The 24,587-nt window shown below is 42.1% G+C and overlaps 1 protein-coding gene across 2 annotated transcripts in view; it reads left to right on the forward strand.

Annotated features, from left to right (window-relative positions):
- The window catches only part of LOC137625826 (ribosome quality control complex subunit NEMF-like), a 143,917-nt gene extending 132,257 nt beyond the window's left edge, over window positions 1-11,660 (forward strand). For both annotated transcript variants that reach the window (XM_068356712.1, XM_068356713.1), the window contains exon 20: window positions 11,432-11,660. In XM_068356712.1, the coding sequence (XP_068212813.1) occupies window positions 11,432-11,630 (199 nt within the window). In that variant the 3' untranslated portion in view covers window positions 11,631-11,660. The remainder of the gene's footprint in view (window positions 1-11,431) is intronic.
- The last annotated feature ends 12,927 nt before the right edge of the window (window positions 11,661-24,587 follow it).

Genomic DNA, 24,587 nt, shown 5'->3' on the forward strand with positions numbered 1-24,587 from the left:
CTAAAGGAAAGGCTCAAGGCCGAGCAATAATCTTTCACTACCAAGACGGAGTGTTTTCCTCCTGAAGGGAACTCTTCAATTGCTGAAAAGTGTCGTTTGGGGGGGGGGGAAATACAGTACCCCATCCATGACTCCAACCACCGAAGGCAGTCCACTTAGCCAGGTAAACTGCAGCTGAGATTTTTGGAGGTTTTCGGAATATCCTATTCTCTCATCTTGCTGCGAAAAGCCTCTCTGTGTAAGGAGATGCTGGATAGCCTCCAGGACTGGAGATGTTCACATGTGGTTGTCCGAGTAGATTGTGTCATTGAGGGAGTTCTCTATGGACCTCTGACAGCAGCTGAAGAAGGTCCACCATCTCCTACTTCTTCGTGAGCACTTTCCTTTGTCTGGAATGAAGTGAAGTGATAGGGATACCGAGTTGTCTTCTGCCCATCTTAGCATTCAAACTGCTAAATGATAAAGGAGCTGTGTTAAGGTACCACCTTGTTTGTTCTATGTAAGCCACTACCATGTGTTGTAGTTCATCAATACCACCGAGTGACCTGCCAAGAACTGATGTAGGGGTAGGAAGACTGCCCTCATCTCTAGGAGATTTATGTGACCTGATTTATCTAACAATGACCAGAGCTTGTGTGGTGCAGCATGTGTCCCCCCCCCACTTTTGATCCATCTGAAAGAGGCATCAATTCCGGGGATGGGACGAGGACGTTGACCCCTAGGCGGAGATTCTCGTTTGACACCCGCAAACTCGGGTTTGTCTTCTGCTCGGGTCCCATAAGGACCAGAGTATCTGGATATCTTTCGTGCTGAACCACCAGGATTCGGGCTGCCACTGGATTCGTAGGAGTCTGTTGCAGACTAGACGAACCACATTCAGTGACCAATGAGACATAATCACTGCTGACAGGAAGTCTCGTTCAAGGAAGAGAGGTGCCACCTTCTTACGCCACTGGATCCTGTTGTCTGAGGGAAGACTTTCTGCAGGTTGGTGTCGATGATCATGCCTAGGAATACATGTCTCCAATAAGGAAGCAGTGCTTACTACTAGAAATTAACCACAATCCCCAGATGGCGACAGATTCGAGGAGTTTGTCGCAGTGTTGAAGGGAAGCCATAGAGTCGGCTAGGATCAGTCAGTCATTCACACCTTGAACTGGCATTGTCTCTATGACTCTTAGATACGTCATTGATAACAGATATACTGGTATTTGGGAGTATCCGTCCTAGGGGTCCAGCGTGCACAAGAAGTCCTGTGGCCTTATTTTTGTTTGACCGTGTCTGTTGTCTCCGTGCTGGACCGAAAATGTTGAGCGAATTTGTTCCAGGAGGAAAGGTCATACTGGAGACTTCTACAGGAGAATTGACTGTAGAAGCTTCGAGATTCTTTGATGACACGCGTAGTCATGCAATGATGACGTGATGCCTGTATCCGGATGTTCAGATGTACATAGGTTAAAGAGAGAACTGCCATCGCACCTTAACAGGTGGATGGGATGTGTAGGTGTGCATGGTCTTTGTAGCCGAGCTACCGATTCTCTGCCCCTCGGTCACTCGTAGAGGTTCACAAATGACTAGCGTTCACTGAAGTCCTTGCAGGAGAAAGTTCTTCATTCAACTTGGATCGCCTGTTCACGAGCTGGAGATCCGTTGAAATTGATCCCCAATTCTTACGTGGTAGTTTGGTGAGGGGTCCTGTACGACCCATTGAAAGGATTTGCCACAGAGACTGATGGAGTCCTGTTGAACAAGACATGTTGTTTGGACAAGAGACAAGTACTGTAATCCAAACTCGTAAGGGATCACAGCTACTAAGGAGTAAACCTGACTTGCGGATGAGAAAGGTGTTTACCTTTATAGAAGACATCTGGCCAATGCTCCGGACTTCGTAATACTTTAGCGGGCTGAGCAAACTCAGGCTGAGGGAGAGCGTTATCGTCAGAGCAATGCCGAACAAGACCAAAGTCAAGGTGTTGGTTGGCCGAAATATATCCTTCTCAGATGAGGATCCCAAGGATGGAGGGTTGGAGGGTTGACGTCCCTTGCACAAGTCCTCTTGGGCCAACGGTAACAGGTATAAGAGGAGAGGATACCTTGAATTTGTTTGCTATAGTCCGTAAACTTTAGCATGAGCCGATTCAATCCCCTAAGAATTTTGGGAATGAAAAGGAATAACCTCAAGAGATTATATCTTGTGAGATCACTAGGAATCGGAATCCAAAACTGTGAAGTGATCCGAAGAGCTCTGTAACTCATGGAGTGAAGTTGGGGAAAATAATCCCGAAATAGTTTCCTTCAAGTCCCGTTCTGAATGACAGGGGAATGAGGCTTGAGCGAGTGATCGGAATGCTTATATTGCACCATCCTCTGTGTAGAACTATGTTCTACCTGCCTGGTGAGGTCCGGCGGTGTATGGGTGAGAGTGCATGTATGACTAAACGTAGGTCTCCTCATCCAATGAAGATGTCAACTTTTAAGGTAACCAAATTCCAAAACAAGTGACTAAAAGTTGAGACAGAGGGAGCAGAGGAGGCTCCCTAGTTGCTGGCGCACATGGCACGTCAGCCTACTACTACTAGTAGTAGTAGTAGTAGTAGTAGTAGTAGTAGTAGTAGTAGTAGTAGTAGTAGTAGTAGTAGTAGTAGTATTGATCCGATGAACATTTGCAAGTGGTGACAAGAATCGGTGAGCCAATGAAGAAGTTTGCTCATCGGCAGGTGCAGGCTTTTAAACATCTGTCAGACCTCGAGCTGTGGCGAGAGCCAAAGCTCATGTGGAGAAGTTCTAATTGGATCAGGAATCCAATGCAGTGAACTAGTGTGAAAACAACAAGTTCCAGGGGGGCAAGTGAGGTATTAGGCACCAAGGCCGACACATGTGATGTACCCCTCCCATCGCTGGCAAGTGCTGGTTTAGTTTCCAAGGAGGAAATGTGCGATAAATTTCCTCGATTGTCGAGATAGTGCAAACCTAAGAAGCAGTAGGTTGAAGTTGTGTGTGCGTCAGGAGTGCATTGAAGTACCGTACACTTGTGTGCTTAACGTGGGTGTGACAGCTAGCGTTTATTACGTAGCGCTCATCCTTGCGCTAAATAAAGTCTCTAGCGTGTGTCGTCTAGACGAGGACATTCTCTCGGAGACTAGAAAAGCAAAGGTTGAAGCAATAGCGCTAGAGCTCTATTGTGGATGACGAGTCTTGCTGGGAAGAGAAGTGCCCTTGCTTGCAGTGAGGAGTGCAGCCCGTAGTGCTCGGTGAAGTTCTTCATTGAACAAAGTTGGAAATTACCACTCAGGGAGTTGAGGCAACGAGACTCGCCACCGGTTGTAGGCAATTCTACCTGCAAGCGGGAAGCACTGCTCATTAAAGGCAAAGGACACCTTAACCTTGGAAGGGAAAGTCGTGGGATGGGCAGTGTTGAGATACTGAATAGTGGCAGCTATTCTAGTTGTGATGAGCTGGAGACAGTTCCAGAGCTGGTCTTTGCTGTCGTTTGTTAGTCTTGAAGTTGGAAGAGAACAAAAGGGTGGATCCCAAGTAGAGGAATCATCAGTTGCTGAAAGAGGGTAGTGTTGGAAATCAGGAACCTGGAAGTGAGCTGATGGGCAATCAGAGAGTTGACAGGAGATCACGAGCTGATGGCTGATGGGCGATTGTGAGTTGACAGGTAATGACAAGCTGACGGCAATTGCAGCCGGACGGGCGATTGTGAACTCTTGCATAGCTGCAGCAAGACTGGGAGAGACAAGTCTACTGGGCGAGATGAGACAGCAAGAAGTAACATCTCCATGTTCCGACAGGCCACACTGAGGGATTAGGAAAAGGCATGGACGAGGCCATAACCCTCTCTTAATCTTGTGTGGCGAAGACTACTCTGGGGGGACAAAACCCGCGTTCGGGAAAAGTGTCTACCATGAGTACCAGGAAAACTTCAGACTTTGCCCTTCCTCCACCGGCTGAGCAAGCCCAGAACGAGGGAGAGCGCCATCGTTGGCATGAAGATCGGGAACTGCCTCCGGCAATGAAGGTAGTGATGGGGCAGTAGCAGCAATTTCCACAGGAATGTGTTTCAGCCTTTACACTCCCTCCGTGAGCTGCCATCGCTGAACGAGGGTATATGTCGTTGCCAGCTCTGAAGACAACTCAGGAGAAAGCCTAATAGTTCTCGAACACGATGACTCGCACAGGGTTGTATAGAAAACTGTCATATCCTTGTGATCTTCCTTTAATAGCCCTCAAACATGACAAATATATCATTTAAAAAAAAAAAGGCAGTAAATTAGTAAATCTGTACTGCGATGCTTCCGAAAACATTGTGAAGGTTGAAATGGCTGTTTCCAACTTTCATACTCCTATTAAATTTTGGAAATATCACAAATTTTAAGTAATTTGTATTTTTCCTAACAGTACTTACCTCGAACTACTTTCTTAGGAGTATCTGGGATCTCCTCCCAACCGACCAGAATTTTGTGTAGTTTACCCTACCTCCGTTTTCTATGCGGGGGGAACCTCTGGCGGAGTGATACTGTACGCGCCATGAGGCGACCCGGGGTCAGAGAGCGTGCTCGCTCAGGTCCCAACCTCCACTAAGTTTTAGCTAGATAGGTTTCTATGAAGTCCTGTAAGGCACTCGGGGCAGGATGGGCGGGCCATAACCCGAAAGTAGTTCGAGGTAAGTACTGTTAGGAAAAATACAAATTACTTAAAATTTGTGATTTGTTCCAACACGGAGTACTTAACTCGAACTACTTTCTTAGGAGACTTTAGGAGGTGGGAGTTGCCTTCCGGACCTAGAGACCGTCGACGAAGAGAAAAGAGGAACCTAGATAGGAGGCTAGGTTCTGCTGACCTCAAATAGAAAAATGAGAAATAGGGAAACTATGCAAAAAAACTATCTTAGTGTCTAAGTAACTCACCTCTGTAAAAATCCTTGGAGAGGAGACGTATCAGTGTATCCCAAGGAAGGTTAAGGAATCAAGGGTCATGAAGGGGAAGGTGATCGGGGGAAAAGGGTAAGGAAGGAACCTGTCTCTTGGACTTACCGCCCACGGCTTCCCCGGGGCTACACCTTTAAATCTTCTGGAGCGCAGAAATGACGGGACCAAGAGAGAATCCATCCAAGGATTTTCTCGAACATTCCTTTAGGTAGTGAGCCATAAAGGTGGATTGTCTTGACCACGCACCTGCCCTCAGGAACTGGCCCACTGCCATGTTCCTCTCGAAGGCCAACGAAGTACTCAGGCCTCTAATGTCATGGGGTCTAGGCTTCCCCGGAAGGGAGACTCCTGAACTATCGTAGGCTCTCATGATTACCTGTCGCAGCCAGAAGTAGACCGTATTCTTGGATACAGGCTTCTTCACCAGTCCTGAGGAGACGAACAGACTCTTAGTCTCGGGGTGAAGTCTGGCCGTCCTCTCTAGATACTTCATACTGCCCTGACTGGGCCCAGTAGCAAGTCCCTCGGGTTGTCTGTCCGCAGGATTGCTGGCACTGAGAACCCCTCAAATCTAGGGTCCCAAACAGCTGAGTTCTGGCCATGAAGGTGGGTAAGAACCTGAAGGTAGCTTCTCGCCACCCCTTCGAGTGAGAGACCTCCTAAGAAAGCCCATGAATCTCGCTTAGTCTTTTCGCTGAAGCAAGGGCTAACAGGAAGACCGTCTCGAGGGTGAGCTCCTTGTCCAGGATATCCTTAAGAGGCTCGAAGGGAGGTTCTGATAGCATCTTCAGCACTCTACCCACATCCCACTGGGGCACTCTTGTGGCCTGGGGGGGGGACATGACTGTTCAAAGCTCTTGATGAGCATTGAGATATGCCTGGAAGCACATAGGTCGATGCCCTTTAGGAGAAAGACTTGGCCCAACGCCGCTTGGACTCCTTTGATGGCTGGAATGGACATGCCCACTTCGTCCCTAAGATAGACCAGGAAGTCTGCTATCTCGTGAATGGAGGCCCCTAATAGCCTGATGTTCTTCGAGGAGCACCATTTTGTAAAGGTAGCCCACTTCGCTTGGTATACTGCGACCGACGAACGTCTTAGGTAGCCTGACATCGTCTCTGCGGTCTTCGACGAATATCCTTCCTTCCTCAGGAGACGCTCTATAACCTCCACGCGTGAAGGCGGAGGGACTGAGGGTTTTCATGAAACCTTTGGAAGTGAGGCCGCCGGAGAAGGTCTGGCCTGTCCGGAAGAGGCCAAGGCGGGAGGCGTGCCAGTTCCTTTAGGTCTGCGAACCATTCTCTCTCCAGCCACCAGGGTCATCCACAGGTTGTCCGCCCGCCTCACCCTGTTGAGGACCTGCCTGAGCATTCCGAAGGGGGGGGAAGGCGTATACGTCGAGATCGTCCCAAGGATGTTGAAAAGCGTCCTCGAAAGCTGCTGTTGGATCTGGCACAGGAGAACAAAACACGGGGAGCTGAGCGTTTAGTCTCGTGGCGAAGAGGTCTATTACCGGCGAGCCCCACTTCAGGACGATTGTCTTGGCCACTCCTGGGTGTAAGGACCAATCCGACCCTACAACTTGACCCATCCTGCTGAGGCCGTCGGCCAAGACGTTCCCCTTTCCTGGAATGAACCTGGCTGTGATCTTGATCTGCTCCTCCTCTGCCCATTCCAGGAATTCCGTCGTGAGGCTGCACAGTTCCCTCGACTTCAGTCCTCCCTGCTTCTTCACGTAGGCCACCACCGTGGCGTTGGCGCACATCAGAGCCACGGTGTTTGCCAGGAGTAGATGGACGAACTCTCGGCATGCCCTTTGTACGGCCATCAGTTCCAGCACGTTTATGTGCTGGCTCCTCTCCTCAGAGTCCCATTTCCCATTTGCTGCCTTGTCGAAAAGATGGGCTCCCCAACCCTCTTTGGATGCATCCGTGAACAGCAGCATCTCCGGAGGGTCGACTGCGAAGGGCATTCCCTTGAGGGTGTGTGTTCTGACATGCCACCACTTCAGGACCTCCTTCGTCTCCGGGGACACTTGGACTATCTTGTGTGGGGAGTCCCCCTGGTTCCAGAGCTCCTTCAGGTTCCACTGCACACCCCTGAGTTTGAGCCTCCCCTGGGGGACTAACTTTTCCAACGACACGAGATGGCCTATCAACCTTTGCCAATCCTTGGGTCTCCTGGGCTGGCCAGACAGTAAGGGCCAGAGTATCTGCTCTAGGTTGTCCAGTCTCTCCGCGGGGGGGGGAAGGCTCTCGCCAACCGGGAGTCTAGAACCATCCCTAGGTAGGTCATCCTGGTGGAGGGTATCAGCTGAGACTTCTCCAGGTTGATGATGACACCCAAGACGTTGCAGAACCGCAAAAGTTTCGCGCCTTGCTCCTTCAGTGCTCCCTCTGAGGCTGAAAGCAACAACCAGTTGACTAGGTACCGAATCAGGCGGATGCCCTGTTTGTGTGCCCAGGCTGAAACTGTTGCGAAGACTCTTGTGAAGACCTGAGGAGCTGTCGACAGACTGAAGCATAGCGTTCTGAACTGTAACGTCTGAGTACCCCATTTTACTCTTAGGAACTTCCTGCTGGAGGGGTGGACAGGGATCTGGAAGTAGGTATCCTTGAGGTCTATGGACATCATGAAGTCCTCTTCCCTCAAGGTCGTCAAGACCGACTTCGGGGTGTCCATCTTGAAGTCGGTCTTGCACACGAACTTCTTGAGGGCTGAGAGGTCTATGACCGGTCTCCAGCCCCCTGTCGCTTTCTCCACCAGGAAGAGCCTGCTGTAGAACCCTGGTCCTGGATTCTTGATTGGTTCTACTGCCCCTTTCGCGAGCATGGCCGAAACTTCCTCCTGCAACACTGTTTTCTTCAAGAGGTCCTTGGGCGCCAACCACTCTGCCTGCTGGTCCGGGATCAGAGGGGGTGGCTCCGCTAGGAAGGGCAACCTGTACCCTTCCTAAAGCACTGTTACGGTCCACGGATCCGACCCGTGGTCCCGCCATGCTTGCAAAGAGTGATTTGAGGCATCCCCTACCTGAGGCTTTGGCAGGAGTAGGGGGCCTCCCATCCTATCTCCTTCGAGAGGCGGGGCTGGAACATCCTCTCCTGGAACTAGAGTAGGATGGTCTGAAGCTCGCTTGAGGAGTTGAAGTACCCCTACGGGAGGGCTGCTTAGGCTAGTGCCACGACACCGACGGGGCGTCCCTTCTGGGCTGGATCGGCGAGGCGCGGGAGGATGAGAGACATCCGAAGAGGTTCTCCTATGGGCCGTCCGTCTTGCTGGAGGGGGTCTGGGTTCTCCCTCATCCTTCAGTTTCCTGACCCTCTCCACCGTCTCTTCCACCGCCTTCGGGGGAACACTGAGTCGCCCCAGCTCTTGCTTCTCTGTCTGGCAGTCTCTTGGCCAACTTACTCAGAACTGTCTCTCTTCCGCAGGATCCAGTTAGCAGCCTGGGAGAGGGACTGGTACGATAGGAACTTGAGAGCCTTCCCTCCTGAGCTAATTAGTTCCCTCATTAAGGTCTGGTTCTCGAGGACGGAGAGGTCATGGGAGGCCTGAAAACCTACCAACGTGCAGGCCCACCAGTCTAACCATGAAGAGACGTACACCAAATCCAGGGCCATGTCCTCCATCATGGAGGCTTCTGTTGGGAAAAACATACTGGAGCGGAGGAAGCCCTGTCTTCAGCGGCTCCCTGATTAAGGATGGCGATTGCTGGCTCAACTGTACCGGGACCTCTGCGGCGCCCCTCCGGGAGATAAAAACGCTTCTGTGTCTTAAGCCCCTGGAGGAGTTTGGAGGAGCTCTGATTCCTGAGAGCGTCCGCCTGGCTGGCTATGAACCTATCTATGTGGTCCATACCCAGCCTAATGTCCCTTGCCAGGGCAAGAGCCAGCGAAGGCCTCTGTTGCACAGGGTTATCCACCAGCCTGCTAAGGCCGGAGAACCAGGCTTTGTCTGCCGAGGGCTTCGGCTCATCCAGCCTATGATGGCGCCTGATGAGGCCCAGGACTTTCCTATACGTGGAGACCTCGTCCGTTGAACATTCTCCGCTATCGACGAGGGCCTCAGCTGAGTGGTCCTCCGCCTGAGTAATAACGTCTAAGGCGGAGCCATCTTCCTCTCGTGGAGAACTCTTGGCGGCTCGACTCGCTGAGCGGGCAGCCCCGCTGGGATGAGGGTAGCCGTCATGGGCCTACCCCCTCCTGCGGGGATCCATGTGGCTGCGGGCTTCCCCGTGTTAGGTGGATGACTCTTACGGTCAGGGCATTCGTTTGAAGGGCTGTGGGCCGGGACGAGGCTGCCAGTCCGAAGGGGCGACTCTCTCCGCTGTGCGGATGAAGTCGGAACCTTCGCGGGCTTATGCCTGTCAACCGAGACCTGATGCGAGGACTTCCGCCGATGTTCGGGTCTGCTGGAGGGGCCGTACCTCGAGGATGGAGAAAGAGCACTCAGGAGCCAGCCAGAGGTACTCGGGACTGCTGAAGCTCCTAGGAGGTGACTGCGTGGGATGGTGACACGCACCCATTCTTCTTTTGACGAGCAGCTTCTCCTGTGTCTTCTCCTGGGGTATCTGGAACGCCTCCTGGCATGGCGAGATTGGGAACGGGAACAGGAACGGGACCTCCTCCTGCGGAATCTGTCTCGTCTCCTCTTCGAGTCCCTCGGACCTTCATCTTCCGAGGAGTACGACCCAAAAGAGGAGACCGAAGACTGGTACGAACGTGCTGATCGGTCCTAGTCGTCCCGCGTTGCTGGTGGTTCTTCATGCCGGTCCGCTGATGAAGAAGGCTGGAGAAAGACGGGCGGGAGTGTTGCTGAGGGCGGCGGGGGAGAGCGAGGCACTTTCTTATGGGTAAACCAGGTGTCGAACTCCTCCCTCAGTCTCATGGGCGACCTGAAGGGCGTCCTCGGCCGGGCGCCCACGCGAGGGGTCCGAATTCGGTGAATCCTCCATCTCGGCATCTCCCCCAGCCGCTGACGTACCTGAAACGCAGATCCACGAAGCGGGGGAAGAGGTTATGGCAGCCTTCCCCCACATAGGATCGTCGGTAGAGACGGGACCTGCTCACACCAGGCCCTTGTCTCCCGAACACACTCCCGTCCCTCAGGCCCCCCACTTGCCTGAACCGACACTACATGTCCACCAACAGGCATCACGGATTTCTGGGGAAGAGCAATTGGCCGCTTCCCCCCGCAACAGACTTACCTCGTCCCCTACTCTGGGTAGGGGAAGGCGGCAGAGAAGCTCTCTCCGAAGAGGCATCGGGCGAAGCAAGAGGCGAGGCAATGCTTGGCTTCTTCGGTGACCTCTTGGTAGCCGCCAAAAAGAGGTAGCCGCCTTCTTTTTGGTACCGTAGCGGACCCACTGGACTTCATTCCAGGATTCACACACCGGACACGTGGCTGCAGGGGAACACACACTGCCCCTATACGACGAACACAAGGAGTGGGGGTCGACTTCCAGCTTGGACAGAAAAGCCCCACAAGATTTACCGGCCATAGGCCCGGGGCAACGACGGGGATGCTCCATAACGAACAGTAAAGCACCACAAGACAGAGGAAAAGGGTAGGACAAGGTAAGGTATGAACACAAGAGGACCACGTGGGACACAAAGGGTCGCACTGGGTAAGGAGAGCGCGGCGAGATGTTATCACGACGTGACCAGAAAACTTACTGGAGGTCGAGACCTGAGCGAGCACGCTCTCTGACCCCGGGTCTCCTCATGGCGCGTATCACTCCGCCAGAAGTTCCTCCGCATAGAAAACGGAGGTAAGGTAAACTATACAAAATTCTGGTTGGTTGGGAGGGGATCCCATATACTCTTAAAGTAGTTAGAGGTAAGTACTCCGTGTTGGAACAAAAAGATATTACGTATTATTGGAATCAGATATAATTACTTGACACCTTTAAAAGTCACTCATGAGTGAGTGTCATAGGCAAGAAAGTAACAGTTTTGCACTGGTCACACAAGGTTCTGAAGACCCCTCCACCCAACTTACTAACTGGGAGGATTAAGAAGTGACTGCTTATGACTTTTCTGGTAAACATACTCTTCAACCCCTGGATAACAATGAGTCTTATTGTTTCAGGGAGAGAGCAGGGTTTTAGGACTCTTGTAGACCACAAAATGAAGCCAGTGTTGCCACTAGCCTACCACAACCCACTATGCAGTATAGTAATTGTTTGTACATGACAAAACTTTTTAGTGTTGATCTGCTTTCCCAAATTATATCTGATTATTTATCGTGATAATCATTAATTTTGTGAGATCTTCTTGTATTGGTGCCATATCTGCTTAAATTCCAGTATTTTCCAGGTTTTCTTCTATCCCTCTTCCTTTTCCTCTAAAATAGGTCTTTTGTATGTCTTTTCTGACCAGTTGTTACACATTCCTTATCACAATTTTAATCCAGTAAGAAATCCTAATCCACAAATTTCTGTCAGAATATATAAATTGTCCTGTATTTTAATTTGTATTTTTAACCTTTTCATCAGGTTTAAAGTCAAGCTTACTCCTGGACCTGGAAAGAAGGGTAAAGCTTGTAAAACTGCCTTGGCCTTATTCTTGGGAGATAAAACAATCACAGGAAGGGAAAAGGATCTTCTGAGGGCTATACGTGATCAGGATTTGGCACGAAATCTTCCAGGCAAGGTTAAGGTTTCAGCTCCCAATATAACTAAAATTAAGAAGTAATAAATAATAGATTTTTAATATTGTTAAAAATATGGATATATTTAAAAGCTACAAGTGTTTTATTTACTCTTCCTAGTGATGCCAGGAAATTTTTCTAAACAGATGATGTGTTCTTATAATTATTAAAATTTAAATTGCATGAATCAACCCTATAAATCCAGTGCTTCAAATCAGGAGTCAGGCTGAACTAAATTATCATAATACCAATCTACAACGTAAAACTCCTGAATATTTGTGACCTAGAGGCAAGTATTGAAGTGTTAGCCGTAATACCAGTTTGTTTCCCCCGAAGAAATTAATTCATGATGAACTAAAAAATTATATAGCTGATGTCCATATATCAATTCTGAACAATTCAAAATACAGAAAATATGATCAAAAAGTAAATTTCCATAAAATATATTATTGGAATACTTAGCCAATATTTATTTTATACTCTCAGAACACTTCGAGTCCCAGACATTTTGTTTGTCAAGATTTTGTGCTTCGGCTCAATGGATTGAATCTGACAAACCACCCAGACATCAAAGACTTGCTCAGATCCTATGTTATTGATGTTCTGCTGCCCCATTGGTACGAATTTAGATGTACAGATATATTCCTTGCCTCCTTATCATTCCTTTCACTCATTTGTGTTCAAAGTATTAATAGTGAAAACCCACTTCCTTTCAGATCTTACCTCAGCCAAAAGGATGATTAAAGTAAAAGAACTTTTGCTAAATTCACATTACCTGTAATGGAGAAGTTTTGAATCTTCTACCAGAATTCAATTGAAATATAATTTCAACATAATAGCAAACTCACTTAGTGATTAAAGGCCTACTTAACAAGTAACTTTCCCAGGGACTAAAGGCCTACATAACGAGCATCAGGAAAAACTTAGGCATGTCTAAAAATGCCACATTCTTACTGGAGAACTTTATTAGTCTAACTTGCACCTATTTAAGAACAAATTCTTGGGTAAGGCCCTATGAGAATTTGGAAATTTAACTAATCCTCAATTGCTTGATGATAACTTCATGGGATGAAAACCTATAAATCCACTAATAGGAAAAGAACTCTGCATAATTCTTTCACCTAACTTGGCAATGTCGATTACTGTACTTAAACCATGTAGGTGAACAGCCAAACTGTCAAACCATGTTCCAAGAACAATCAAATTCATATCAAAGCCCCAACCTCATTTTGTCTAAGCACTGAATAGCCCCACCACAGACCAAATTCCATATATAAAATCATATTCAAAAGCCCATACCAAGATCATTAACAAAAGATATCCAGTACATGCCAAAAATCATCAACACATGATCATTCACAAAAGAATAAGAGGGTACACATGGAGAAAACAAAGCCTCAAATAATTTAGCTTGCGCAGATAAGAAACACAACTCTTGAACAATATCAATTGTTGCACTGACTCCCTAAAAGGTACTAAAAGTTCAATTCAAGGACCATAAATTGAAGAGTTAATATTTAAAATATTTTTTTTCAGGTTGGCCTGTAAGAATTTATTCTTATTAAATATATTTATTTTTAATAGGGAATAGTACTAACATTTTCTTGATACCAGAGGAGTACAGTCTTATAAGAACCAAGATGTTAAGCAGAGAGAGGAAGTGAAAATAAGAAGTGAACAACTGGGATTCATGAAAAGTGGGACAATGGATGGTATATTTTGTCAGAGAAGCAAAGGGACTTTTATTCATCATAGACTTTAAAAAGGCCTTTCACAGAGTCCTAAGACAAAATTTGAAGTTTAAAAAAGATTATTGACTCAAAGGTGTTTGTATGAAGGATTCAGGTGACTGTTCAAAATGTGTATACCAGAGTAAGGAACAATATTATATAGAGATTGAAGGATTTAATGAGTGAATTGGATTACACCAGGGTTCAGTTCTTTCCCCATTTATTTTTAACAGCATGACAGATAAAGTAGGTAAGAGAGACAGTAATATAGAGCATTTTCTATATTTAAACTAAGGGTTTCCCCAGTTGCACTAGAGTACTGAATAGCCTCCCAGACCCAAGCACTGGATCATGTGGTCCAAATTAATAAATCTAAATCCTAGGAAAGGGACTAAGCTGAGAAGGCTAACTGTTTTAATGATATTCTTTGTTGAAAATTGGGCAATTGCATAAATATTTTAAGGAGATAAAAAAGATATCTGCTGATGTATTGTCCATATTAAAGAACCTACGAAAATGACAAGAGAAAAATCATATGCATACCTAACCACAAAACGGAGAGAAACACCCACATCGAGGTGAATACCAATGCAAATAAAAATATGAAGTTTATAAGAAAAAGGCAAGCGGAAAAATGTGTTCAGTACCACAAAACACCAACCAATAGGAAATCAGAAAAAACTATAATTGTTAATGTTCTGTTCCATTTCCTTGGACCGATATGAAAAGGACCAAAATACTTTACTGGTACTGCTAACTATTCTACAAATGGCCAATCTTAAAGGGCCCTTCATTAATGGTTTAAGATAATCTTACCTTAAGCCACAAGAGGCTTCGGATGAATTGCTGCATGTTGTAGATGCAAAAGAGAACTTGGTTATTTATTTCAAAGGTAACCAAGACCAGGTGCCATTAATGCCCATTAGTAAGATCACAAAACTTTGAATTAACTTTTGCCACATCTGTCTTTGATAGTAGAGACCACCATGTCATATTCCTCCAGTACTTCATTCACATAAGTAACAATTATACCCTTCGCAAAGTCACCTGTATTAAAGGATATAATTGAATATAAGGAACGAACATAACATTTTGAAACCATAATTATGTATTTAATAAAAATAGGTATGCATAATATCAACCTGTTCATTGATAGATGTATTATTTTCTATATTTTCAAACATTGCAATGTAAATCAAGCAGATGTAAAACTTCACAATTCAAGTAATACATTTCAAATAATTCAATCATCTGAATCTAGACAAACATTTTCAATGAATTTTGTGTGGATTCATCAAATCTAAACTAAAAAAATTTTTTGCAACTTCTCAAAAATAATTTCAACTACTAAAAAAACCCAATCAAGGGCTTAAGACTGCAGTACAAATATAAAAATGATAAATTTGCGTTTTTATTGCTTGTAAGGGTTGCTTACTATATCATTAAAGGGAAGCCCATTTTGTCAAAAAAATGCAACCAATGGTTCCCTGGATACTCTGGAGAGACAAACTGCATTTAGTAGAGTATAATGGACAAAATAGCTCAGGCTAATATCAAGATGGAATTACTGTTCATTTAAAGGTTACTCCTGAGTATGAATGGCTGAAGATGACTTTGCAGCTAGACATACAGGCTCTCCCTAACAACCCCCTCCCTAGCTCACAAAGATAGTGATGTTACAGGTACTAAAGAGACTATTAAGCTTAAGAGGGGCTCGAACCCACGGCCAACAGATTTCCACACAGGGATGTTTCAAATAGGTTTACCAATTGTACACTGTACACCATTGGATGAGGATGATTATCAAATTTTACCATTCACCACAAGGTCAGAAGCCCAAATGAAATGCTGAAGAACTGTAAACTATAGGTTCTGCAATACATAAGTTGAAAAGAATAGTACTACATTTGCAAAAGAAAATTCCCACATTTTGTATACAGAACAAAAAGCTGTTATTTGTCCCTTTCCCTCCTCTTGAAATGTGTACAAACAGCACGTTCCTTTTCCTTTACAAATATCTTCCTAAACAGCAAGTTTTCTAATATTTGACCTACAATCAATACCTCCACCAGGAAAAAAGTTACGGCTTATACAGTTGGCCCTTTCCGTAATCGAAACAATGAATGTAGACAAAGGTTACAAGTGGAAAATTACAGTACTGTAATGGCAATTTTAGTACAAAAACATAACACCGTACATTTACAATTATAAAAGTTCTGGTTCTATAAACAGATTAGATGATTAATAAAGCAATAAATTTTCAAATTACATCACCCCTTAGACTGTAACAAAATGCATATGATCTCTTGGCTAAAATAATAAGACACCTATAGAGGTGCTCTCTTATAAACTTGTCTGATTTTTTATTGAGAAGAAATCAAAAGAAAAATTGTCCCCTGCACAAGACATAATGTGAAACAAGATAACCTAAAAAGACTTCTATGTACAACGGGGCATAGGAATGCTAACAAATCTGAAGAAACAGACTGGCTTGAGTTCAGGTAAAATTCATTTGTATACTTTTTAAACTAGAAGGATTATAGGTTACTCGTGAGGCAGAACAAGGGACGGACAATGTCCTTAAGACCCACCATATATACTATACATATGATCAGCAACCAAGTCCTCTCAACACATGCTAGGTCCAGAGAAGGCCAGGCAATGTCTGCTAACAACCCAGCAAGTAGATATATAGGCTCCCCCAAATCTTATCATCTCTGGCTCAAAAGGATGGCGAGGTTGCTGGCACTACTGCATTAGGCTTGAACTCCAGACCCACAGATTGCAATTCAAGGCCATTTCCAATACATATTTTAGACTAGTCAAATCAGTATATTTTGCACTCAACCTTAACATACAACATAAGTAGGAAGAAATAAGAGGGGCATTCATAGGCAGACAAAAATTGGAACAGTAATCAGTCTTTCTCTACATAGGCACCACCCAGGTTTATGCAGTTTTCCCATTGTTTTATGCAACTCAGTAGACCTTGTTTGTAAGTCAGTGGGTTGAGCCTCAAACCATGGCTCCACCTTGCAAATCAATGTCTCTTAATCTGGAAAACGTGCTCTCTTAAAAAATGACTTCATAGTTGGAAAGAGGTGAAAGCCAGACGATGCCAGATCAGGAGAGTAAGGGGGGTGCAGAAGAATTTCATAGCCCCGAGAGTGCGCTTCTGTCTGGGTAATATTCGAGTTGTGGACTGGAGCATTGTTTTGCAACAGTTGAACTCCTCTGATCAGCATGCCGGGCCTTCCGAGTTTGATGGATTCTCGCAATTTATACAGTAGTGAAGCATAGTAAGTCCCAGTAATTGTGGTACCCTTGATATCCCTCATCACTACTCCATGCTGGTCCCAAAAGACGGTAGCATGACCTTTCCTGCCTTCTTGGGAGTGGCGAGTCAAAGTGCTTCCACTGCATAGATTGGACTTCAGTGTCAGGATCATACTGATGGACCCATGTTTCATCCTGTGTGATAAGTCTGTCAAAATAGGCTTTCCTGGTCTTGTTGGCAAATGTCCAAGGGCCTTTGAGCAATCCACTCGTTCCTGCTCCTGAAAAGGAGCCTGGGAATCCACCAGGCAGACACCTTATGCATGTGCAAATGATCCTGAATGGTCATTTCCACAGACCCTACACTTATCTTCCCAATTTGGGCTAACTGATGAACAGTTATACGGCAGTGTTCCAAAATGGCAGCCTCTACTTCATGGATGGTCTCTTCATCAATGGAACGGACACCGTTTCGACAAATGTTTGGCCACACTTGAACTAGTAATGCCAGTGTCTAACATCATCATATGATGGGGCAGCATAAGTTTGTTCAATTTCATCGAAGGTCTGTTTCGGCAGACCACCTTTCAAATATAGAAACCTGATAACTGCTCAGTACTCGATTGGGGTCCTTAGTCACACCTTACTTCAATCTAACACTTGTAAAAACGGAAGCAATGAGAGTTCAGTGCTGCAAACTATCATGTGACCTATACACCAATGTACCAATACAAAGGTGAATTTCCCTTCGGATATAATAACCTTAAGTGGGTCAGGAGAAATCTTTAATGAACGCCCCTCGTATGGTGCCGTAGTTTCTGGGTAAGGCATAGCGGTATTAGGCAACCAGGTCATAAAAAAATATCCCTAAGTTATATAAAATAAAATTATACATCAGTATGTCAACCCAACTAATGTCCAAGAGAGTTCCAGTAGTTACGGAATGGGTAACAAGAGAAAAAAAAATCATTTGAGTTTCTAAATCTGTAAAAGGAACTGCAACTTTCTGATACTGATAAAAACATATTTCAAAAAATGGGAAAAGTCCTTCAACATTATTATCAGTACCACCAGTCCCGCTACAACCCAAATTGAAAAAGCAAAATGTAACAAACCCAAGAACTCCAACAGGGAAAACAGCCCAGTGCAGAAAGGAAATAGAGAACAAATAAAACTAAAAATGAGAAAAAGAAATAATCATAAAATATTTTTAAATATATCTGAAGTAGCTGTTAATAAAAAAACAAATTCCCAATAACTAGTTCCTAAAAAAATCCCTTCTAAAATAAAAATACTGATTGACATGGACTGAATTTGAGAATAAAACTGCACTCAATGAAATGAGTCTCTCCAAGGAAACTACCATTGTACAGGTTTATGTCCAAATTTGGATCCAATTATATGAAAGCTTGTTTAAATACAAGAAAACAAAAATCATAAGATCAAATGACTCCCTAATAATAGACAACTTATGTTAGTGATTTGAAAGATTTCAAACAATATAATGAAGTAGGCGAGGTAATTAATTACCATCAGAACTTCTCAAAAGAGAGAATGTCCAAACAGGAAAGAAAATTATGACAAAGAATAAAACTACTGATAAGTATTATTGGGAGTGGGAAAGATAATATAACACTGTTACTAAATAACACAGGTAAGCAGGAACCATAGCTTACAAAGTTTTTCGTTGAATGGGAACCGTTGTTATTTTTTACTGTCAATAGGAATGCTTTTGTTCACGTAACCTATAAAGTCTACAGGGACTATATCTTATGTGGGAAATGGCATATATCACAGCAATGATTCCTAAATTTTATTGTTCATTTTATTAATAATTTAAATAATGATGTCATATTTGAATCATCAGCTTTAATTATAAACAGACATTATTTCACCTAAGTTGCTCTATGTGTATATATATGTGTGTGTATATATATATATATATATATATATATATATATATATATATATATATAATGTGTATATATATACTGTGTATATATATATATATATATATATATATATATATATATATATATTTATATTTGAATGTTACGACAAAATACAAAGATACAAAATACACTCACAAAAACATAAAAGAATGAGGGGAGAACCAGATATAAAATAAGTAGTAAAATATATTAACAAAACTACTAATACAACAATTATACTGTATAAAGCTCAATTGTTTCATAATGCAAAAGCTATAAAATACAGTAACCATGTAAAATCCAAACATTTTCTTCAAATCAACAACAATAAGTCATTATTTTCTACTAAAATTGTTCCTTTTCTATTGTTCTTTCTGTTTCTGTTTAACAGAATCATTGTACTTGAAGCACTAAATTGAATACATTGGTATATTAAAAAAAATAAGTTCATTTATAAATACAGAGCATATAAACATGATATCAAAAATATATATTCCATTACCATTATAAATATTTTCTTGTAATAATTCAATAAAAACATTAACATAACATTGCTGCATAGTTTTTTATACACAACACACAAAACAACAATATTTGTCCTCATTGAAATAAGGACAGAATAACTCCTGCTACAATCGAGGGTACAGAACCTAAACCTTATCTAGTTTAACTAGTTCCTATTAAAACAAACAGAAAATATTGGATTACGCAATATGTGAGCAATTATATTGCACAAAAATGGAAACCTTATCACACTGCAGGAATCTAGTTACCTAAATGCCATAATTTGTGCACTAAGAACACTGCAAAAATTATCAAGGCTCTGGAAGTAAGGTGATTAGTTTCAATAACTGAAAATCCCAAAAGATGGCCCTACCAATCAGTCTTACTGAAAAACAGGCTGTTTGAGATAACAGTCCTGGTGACAAAGTATACTTTCCTACAGATGGGATCTAAGAAACAAAACTTAATATAATAAAACAACTAAAAAAGTTTTTATCTTTAAAATCACCAACATATGATGATACAATTAACTTTATTGCATCTTAATTTCAAATGATGATTATTGTCCAGGTCCTCAGACTAACTTTTCCCATTGCATTGAAGAATACAGATTACTAACTTACTCCAAATTTACTGTAACCATAACTTAGCTGTAAAAATAGTTTATAAATCAACTGAGCTTTACATCTCGGACATCAAACAGGTTTGTTGACAAGTCATAATGTTAAAAAAAATCTATCTGTTGAATTTCAGCATCATAAAACTGACTGGATAGAATGAAAGTGTCAAGGACTTGGACAAATATCCTTCAAGTCACTTGCATCCAAGATTTGTCCTACCGTCACATGAAATTTGAGTTCAATTTATTCAAAATGTATCCAAATGCTCATGTTGTATAAACACTACTTGAAAACACAATACAGTTTCCTAAATCCCCTAACAAGACATAACAATTCTGGTCGTTTTATAAATCAACTGGGATGAAAAATAATATATGAAAAGAAAAATAATCCAAATTAAATAAAGATTAGAGTATTTTGAAATCAATGAGTTTATGAACTCCAGAAAAAAAGAATGATTGTTTGGAGATATTAAAATCATTTATAACAATTTTTCAGCCCTCTAAATAACTTATGTATGGTAATACATTTATTCTTTGAAAACCCCATCTCTAAAAACTCAAATGACAAAATATATATCAAACTTAACCTCTACATGTGGATAAGATAAAAGTGAAACATGTCAATATACTAATTCACTGATTTATACTTCAAAACTTGATCACTAAATCTGCAGTATATCAATTTATGGTACAGTTACAAAAAAATTACTTAAAATTCCAAAATAATAAATATCCACAATTAAGAAATGTCAATTATTTACAGAAACATTTGGATGTTTAACAATAAATATTTGCAATGTGTTTAAAAAGAGAACCAAATCACATTTATAACTCACTGGGTTTGTAAACATAATTTTCTTGAAAAGAGTACTTGAAATTAGAGTAAGAAAATGTTAAAAGTTGAACAGGTATGAGGACAACAATCCACAGGTAACATAAAAAAGTGGAATACAGTACTACAAAGAACCTTTGTGTGGACAAAACGCCCCTAACGTCTGCCATACAAAATAATTTAAAAAGGAACTGTGTTTTACTTGATAAAATTTTAGGAAGCCAATGAGAAGGGCCACCAAATAATTTTATATAATTTACACTGTGACTTGAGAATAAATACTTTTAAGTACAAATATGAAAGCTTTAATGCCTTGAAAATGGGAGTTTTATTCTTATTGGTATTTTATCATGCTTTTGTTAGTTCTTCCATGAAATCTTAACAAAAAATATACTAAAGTAAAAAATATTCTAAAGATCTCATATACAGTAGTTTAAAAATACAGATATTCTAAAGATTTTTTTATAGCTTGTTTAGAAACACTAAAATTATATTTTAAAAAGCAAAGTAAAGAAGGGCAAAGATAAAATAGGGGTGGGGGGTGTTCCATAGTATAGCATCTGAGTTTACTGTAAAAATATTTTTTTTTTACACATTCCTTTACAGTATCAGGTATGTTAATACTGTATACATAGCACTCACAATGAGAGTATTGTAATGTGTAAATATCACAGTTCATAGTCTGTTATTGTCTAAAACTGATAATATTAAGTAAGCAGTGATGTCCTTCAAATAAATCTTTCATAAATCTTACATACAAAACTGTAATTATCACAAAACTTGTTACATAACACAAAAAAATCCCATTACAAGATAAATCAAGAGATGACTGCTTATATATACTTATTGCTATTCAAATCCCTTGCTTAACCCTTTTACCCCCATTGCTATTTGGAACTTTCCAACCCAATGGCGTTTTTCTTTTTCACGCACGTTTTGCAATATGTTTTTTTTTAGATTGCGCTGACGCCTTAATTTTTGTGAGAGAGGTCAGGTTGGTCTCATTATTTTGGAAAATGCCTGAAGTTTCTCATGAGGTTATAAAAAAAAAAAAAAAAAAAAAAAAAAAAAAAAAAAAGCAAATAGCGGTTTTTTTGCATGGACGTACCAGTACGTCCATAGGGGTTAAGGGATGAGTTTTGTGAAACATACCAGTACGTCCAATGGGGGTAAAAGGGTTAAATGGCTCTAATAAAATCAAAGCTACAAAAAAACTACTACATAGCCTACCTATTTTCAGTGCATAGATAAATTCTATAAAATAAAAGTCTATACACATGTACATAACCCCACTTACCAGAATACGAAAAGTCAGTTATCATTGGGATCTTTCATTGACAAAACATTTAACAGTTCTCTTTCAAACATGCAGAAATACAGGTAAAAGGACAAAATCTATAGGTACAGTATAGGCAAACCTTACAGGAAGAATTTCATGCTACAGATGAATAAATATATGTATTTTCTCACAAAAATATTAGCTTATTAAATGTATCTAAAATGCATAACAAATGTATTCAAATTAATGTAAAAATGGTATACAAAATCAAACTCACAGAGGAGAATGAGGGCTCCCCCTTAGTATACAGTAAGAATGTTTCATTCGTCTATGCTAAACCAAATAAGTATCAAAATAACTTTAAAAATGTACCAAGGTGAGCAAGCTACACAACCGAACTCAATAAGATGCCCTGAAGTGTTCCAATTCCCAATACAGCCTATACATAGTTATTGGATAAACTGAACAATAGTGTTTCACGAAACTTCACAGACCTTTCTTCAAACTCATGCTACTCATTGTTGTTAAAAAACTAGAGTTAATCATGTGTCAAAGTTATGAAATAAAATGATTTAGTATGTTCTTCAATAGCATTTGTACCAAACTATTGAAAAAATTTACACAAACATCTTGGACAAATGTGCAGTATCATTTCAACTTTATGAATCTTTCTCCCACAACAAATGAATCACAGAGCAGTTGTATACAACATAACTTTTTCTAAATAATACAATCATTTATTTATCTGATAGTCATGATTTAACTCTTCAGCCAATGTACCTCCAAACAAAACATAAGTTCTTATTATTAAAGTTTCCTACTCACCCATTAAAATCAGCTATACTCTACATTACTTCCATAACTTATGATTCACTTTCCTATTCTACTTGAAAAGATAGAAACAGGCACCAAAGAAGCACAAATGGCAGGAAACAATGTAGTATGAGAAAGAAAATTATCAAAGGCTAATGTGAAGTAAATATAAACAAATAAAAGAAAATCTATTAAGGGATGGAACTTATTGAACCATCTCTTTAACACCTAAGTGATAGTCAATTGATATGGAGCCTACAGTTCTACAAAATGTATAAGAAAACATTTAATATTTGTGGCTACAAACAAACAATTGAAATTTTAGCATGTCACCTTGCTTAATCAGTTTTAGAACATGGAAAAAGCTGAATAAAATGTTATTTTCATTAGTAAAATAAATTTTTGAATATACTTACCCGATGATCATGTAGCTGTCAACTCTGTTGCCCGACAGAAATCTACGGTCGGGATACGCCAGCGATCGCTATCCAGGTGGGGGTGTACACAACAGCGCCATCTGTGAGTAGGTACTCAAGTACTTCTTGTCAACAAGAACTCAATTTTCTCCTCGGTCCACTGGTTCTCTATGGGGAGGAAGGGCGGGTCCTTAAATTCATGATCATCGGGTAAGTATATTCAAAAATTTATTTTACTAATGAAAATAACATTTTTCAATATTAATCTTACCCGATGATCATGTAGCCGATTCACACCCAGGGTGGTGGGTGGAGACCAGCATACATGTTAACAAAGAAGCTAAGTATCCCGTATTTCATTTTATTAGTTATTCAAAAATAACATAAAATAAATAAGTACCTGGTAAGGAAGACGACTTGAACCATTACTCTGCCTTTATTAAGTACGTCTTCCTTACTGAGCGTAGCGGTCCTCTTAGGATGCTGAACGACTCTTAGGTGCTGAAGTATAAAGGGCTGCAACCCATACTAAAGGACCTCATCACAACCTCTAACCTCGGCGCTTCTCAAGAAAGAATTGACCACCCGCCAAATCAACAAGGATGCGGAAGGCTTCTTAGCCGACCGTACAACCCATAAAAAGTATTCAAGAGAAAGGTTAAAAAGGTTATGGGATTATGGGAATGTAGTGGCTGAGCCCTCACCTACTACTGCACTCGCTGCTACGAATGGTCCCAGGGTGTAGCAGTTCTCGTAAAGAGACTGGACATCTTTGAGATAGAATGATGCGAACACTGACTTGCTTCTCCAATAGGTTGCATCCATAACACTCTGCAGAGAACGGTTCTGTTTGAAGGCCACTGAAGTAGCCACAGCTCTCACTTCATGTGTCCTTACCTTCAGCAAAGTAAGGTCTTCTTCCTTCAGATGAGAATGTGTTTCCCTAATCAGAAGCCTGATGTAGTAAGAAACTGAGTTCTTAGACATTGGAAGAGAAGGCTTCTTGATAGCACACCATAAGGCTTCTGATTGTCCTCGTAAAGGTTTTGACCTTTTTAGATAGTACTTAAGAGCTCTAACTGGGCAAAGTACTCTCTCCAGTTCGTTCCCCACCAAGTTGGACAGGCTTGGGATCTCGAACGACTTAGGCCAAGGACGTGAAGGAAGCTCGTTTTTAGCAAAAAACCGAGCTGCAAGGAACATGTAGCCGTTTCAGATGTGAAAACTATGTTCCTGCTGAAGGCGTGGATCTCACTTACTCTTTTAGCTGTTGCCAAGCACACGAGGAAAAGAGTTTTTAATGTGAGGTCCTTAAAAGAGGCTGATTGGAGAGGTTCAAATCTTGATGACATAAGGAACCTTAGGACCACGTCTAGATTCCAGCCTGGAGTGGACAACCGACGTTCCTTTGAGGTCTCAAAAGACCTAAGGAGGTCCTGTAGATCTTTGTTGGTGGAAAGATCCAAGCCTCTGTGGCGGAAAACCGCTGCCAACATACTTCTGTAACCCTTGATCGTAGGAGCTGAAAGGGATCTTACGTTCCTTAGATGTAACAGGAAGTCAGCAATCTGGGTTACAGTGGTACTGGTTGAGGAAAC

Source organism: Palaemon carinicauda, chromosome 33, assembly GCF_036898095.1.
Source record: "Palaemon carinicauda isolate YSFRI2023 chromosome 33, ASM3689809v2, whole genome shotgun sequence".
Taxonomy (NCBI): domain Eukaryota; kingdom Metazoa; phylum Arthropoda; class Malacostraca; order Decapoda; family Palaemonidae; genus Palaemon; species Palaemon carinicauda.